The sequence below is a fragment of the Octopus sinensis genome, unplaced genomic scaffold, assembly GCF_006345805.1.
Source record: "Octopus sinensis unplaced genomic scaffold, ASM634580v1 Contig19907, whole genome shotgun sequence".
Taxonomy (NCBI): domain Eukaryota; kingdom Metazoa; phylum Mollusca; class Cephalopoda; order Octopoda; family Octopodidae; genus Octopus; species Octopus sinensis.
The window spans coordinates 1-3,823 of record NW_021836721.1 but is presented as its reverse complement, the minus strand read 5'-3'; the positions used below and the strand labels follow the sequence as shown (position 1 = coordinate 3,823).

Below are 3,823 nucleotides of genomic sequence, written 5' to 3'. Positions count from 1 at the left end.
CACCATTGACAAAATCATCATCATCGCCATCATCATCATCGCCATCATCGCCATCATCATCATCGCCATCTCATCATCACCATCTTAATCACCTGCACTATTATCATCAATATCATTCATCAACATCATTCCATCATCATCATTGCCACCACCTCCATCATTGACATAATCATCATCATCATCATCATATCAGAGCCTTCATCATCATCACCCTCATTGCCAACACCATCATCATCATTATCATCTTCGATATCTCCAATATCATCATAATCAATATTATCATCATTCATTACCACTATAATCATAATCATCATCATCATCATCAGAGCCTTCATCATCATCAACTTCATTGCCAACACCATCATCATCATTATCATCTTCGACATCTCCAATATCATCATAATCAATATTATCATCATTCATTACCACTATAATCATAATCATCATCATCGCATCTATCATCATCATCAACACCATCATCAACAGCAAGATCAGCCTCATTAATATCATCATCATCATCATTATCATCATCATCATCATCATCATCACCATCATCATCATCGTCATCATCATCGTCATCATCATCATCATCATCGCATCTATCATCATCATCAACAGCAAGATCAACCTCATCAATATCATCATCATCATAATAATAACATCATAATCATCATAATAATTACATCATAATCATCATCATCATCGTCATCATCACGATAATCATCATAATAATCATTGTCGTCATCATCATCATCATCCACATCATCATCATCATCATCATCATCATCATCATCATCATTATTATCAACATCTTCATCATCTTCATCATCGTCGTTATCATCATCATCATCATGGTCGTCATCATCATCATTATCGTCATCGTCATCATAATCATCATCATCACCATCACCATCGTCATCTTCATCAATCGTCGTTATCATCAACGTTTCTCTCTCTTTCCATTCTCCTTCTCTGTCTTTCTTTCTATTTCTCTCTCACGTGTATCTTTTAATATCTCTTTCTTTTCTCTTTTCCCATTTTTTTTTATCTTATCTCTATAATTTCCTTCCTCTTCTCTTTTTATTTATTCTCGTATATTTCTCTTTCTATATTTTTCATTTTCTCCATTTCTCTCTCCGTATCTCTATCTCTCTTTTCATTTCCCCGCTTTCTATTCTTAAATTCTTTATCTTTACCTTTTCTTCTCTATTTCTTACTACCTCTCTCTTTTTAATCTTTTTCCCTCTTGTCATTCTTTTTCTCTTTTTCAATTTTAATTTCCTCTGTTTCTCTCTTTTTCTTTCTATTTCTCTTTTTAATTTATATTTCTTATATCTCTCTCTATAACCTTTATTTCTTTATTTATATATATGTCTCCTTCACTATTCTTTTTTATTATCTTTCAACAAACTTTTTCTTTTTCGTCTATCTTTCTATTTACTTTATATCTTTCTCTCTCTGATTCTATTTGCTTTTCTATCTTTCTTCCTCTTTCTCATTTTACTTGTATCTCATTTCTTTGATGTCCTTTCTCTTTTATTTTCTCTATCTCTCCAATTAATTCTCTCTTTCTTCTTCTAAATCTCTCACATTTTATTTTCTATCTTTCAATCTCTATGTCTATTACTTTTTGTAACTCTTATCTCTCTTTCCTTAATCTCTATCTATTTTGTTCTTTCTTAATCTCTCTCTGTTTCCAACTATATTTTCTCTCCTATATTCCCTATTTCCCTCTCTGTATCTTTTCATTTTCTTATCACTCTCTATTCTTATCTCTCACTTTCTTTTTCCCCCTTTCCCTCCTTCTCCCCTCTCATTTTTCTCTTCTCTCTTCTCCCCCACTCTTTTACCTTTCTCTCCTGCTTTATTTTTCTCTCTTTTCTATTCTCTCTTCTTTATATCTCTCCTTTTCTTTTCCCTCTTTCTCTCTCCCTTACTCGCTTCCTTTTATATTCTCTCTTTCTTCCTCTCTTCCTCTTTCTCTCTGTTATTCCTTTCTCTGGCAATTTTTTCTCTATCTCTTCCTCTCACTCTCTCAATTTCCTTTTCTCTCTTCCTCCTCTATCCTCTCTTTCTTTACAGTCTCTTGTCCTTTACTTTCCCTCTCTTTCCCTCTTTCCTTTCTCCCTTAAGGGACTTATTTTTTATTTCCCTCCTCTCTTGCCTTCTCCCTTCTTTTCTCTCTTTATCCCTCTTTCTTTTTAACCCATTTTCTTTATCCTTTTTACGTCTTTTATCCCTCTTTTTCATTTCCCTCTATTAAGTGTTTGTTTTTCCTCTTTATTCTCTATATCTCCCCTTTTCTCTATTTATTCTATCAGTAAATTTTTCTTCTCTCATCTTCATCTTTCTCTATTACTCTACCTCTTTCTCTTTTTATATTATATTTTTCTATTCTCGCTCTCACCCTCTCTGCTTCGTTTCTCTATCTTTTATTTCATGGTTTTACTTCTCCTATAAACTTTATCTTTTCCTTTATATCTTTCTCTCTATGTTTTTTCTTTCTACTATATCTCTTTTTTTTCTCTCTTTAGCTCGTTTTCTTTGTCTGTTCGCTAGTAGTAACTCTTTCATTTCCTCATTGTCTTTCTCCCTTTCATTTTCTATTCTCTTCCCTTTCTTCTTCTCTTAATTCCTCTCATTTCTTTCTCTTTGACTCTTTCTTTTCTTGCTCTCTCGCTTTTTTTCTTCTTCTTTTCTTCCCATCGTTTCCGTTTTATCCTTCTTCCTCTCTCTCACTCTTTCATTTATCTCTTTCTTCCTCTCGTTTCTTTTTCTCTCTCTTTCTTTTCTCGCTCTCGCATTCTTTCCTTCTTTCTCCCTCTCGTTTTCTCTTCATCCTTCTTCCTCTCTCTCACTCTTTCATTTCTCTCTTCCTTCCTCTCGTTTCTTTTTCTCACTCTTTCTTTTCTCGCTCACTCGCTTTTTTCTCCTTTCTCCCTCTCGTTTTCTTTTTATCATTCTTCCTCTCTCTCACTCTTTCATTTCTCTCTTTCTTCTTCTCGTTTCTTTTTCTCTCTCCTTCTTTTCTTGCTCTCTCACTTTTTCTCCCCCTTTCTCCCTCTCATTTTCTTTTTATTATTCTTCCTGTCTCTCACTCTTTAATTTCTGTCTTTCTTCCGTTCGTTTCTTCCTCTCTCTCTCTCCCTTTTTCTCTCTTTATTTCTCTCTCTTTCTTTTCGCACTCTCTCATTTTTATCACCTTCTTTCTCCCTCTAATTTTCTTTTTATCCTTCTTCCTATCTCTCACTCTTTCATTTCTATCTTTCTTCCTCTGGTTTCTTTCTCTCTCTATTTCCTTTCTCGCTTTTTTCTCCTTCTTTCTGTCTCTCGTTTTCTTTTTATCCTTCTTTCTCTCTCTCATATATATATATATATTGCGCGTAACCCGTAAGGTCACTGAAGGTCCAGGTTATAAAATATTGAATCTGATTTCAACATTAAATAAAATGAAAGTTAATTTTATGATGATTCAGTTAAATATTTCAATTTGTACGTGTCATGAAAGGTGTGGTTTACAACTTCATGGTTTAGGTTTTAGAAATAGAACTTTCAGGGTAAATTTGAATTCTAGTAACAGCATTTATTTGTGGTAAATGTGCACACGTCTACAAAAATGCAAAAGGAATTTTTAAATAACGTGTATATAAAATTAAAGGGAAATATTTTCCCGGAGTATTTTCCCATTATGCACTGTTTTGGTTATTTATGAAGGTACCCCCAATAACCGCCTATCTCGAGAATCCGTGGTACGATTCATGCGAAACTTGTTTTTTTTTCCGTTTGTATTTACATTCAGGTGTACCTACTTTCAGAGCATTTT

At 33.5% G+C, this 3,823-nt stretch overlaps 1 protein-coding gene across 1 annotated transcript; it reads right to left on the bottom strand.

Annotated features, from left to right (window-relative positions):
• Positions 1-2,679: 2,679 nt before the first annotated feature.
• LOC115232198 (protein PXR1-like) lies at positions 2,680-3,340 on the bottom strand (the record flags this gene model as incomplete). Its single annotated transcript, XM_029802040.2, has 2 exons — positions 2,680-2,820; positions 3,266-3,340. Coding segments are annotated over 2 exons (216 nt in total), but the record flags the coding sequence as incomplete, so codon positions are not given.
• Positions 3,341-3,823: the final 483 nt, after the last annotated feature.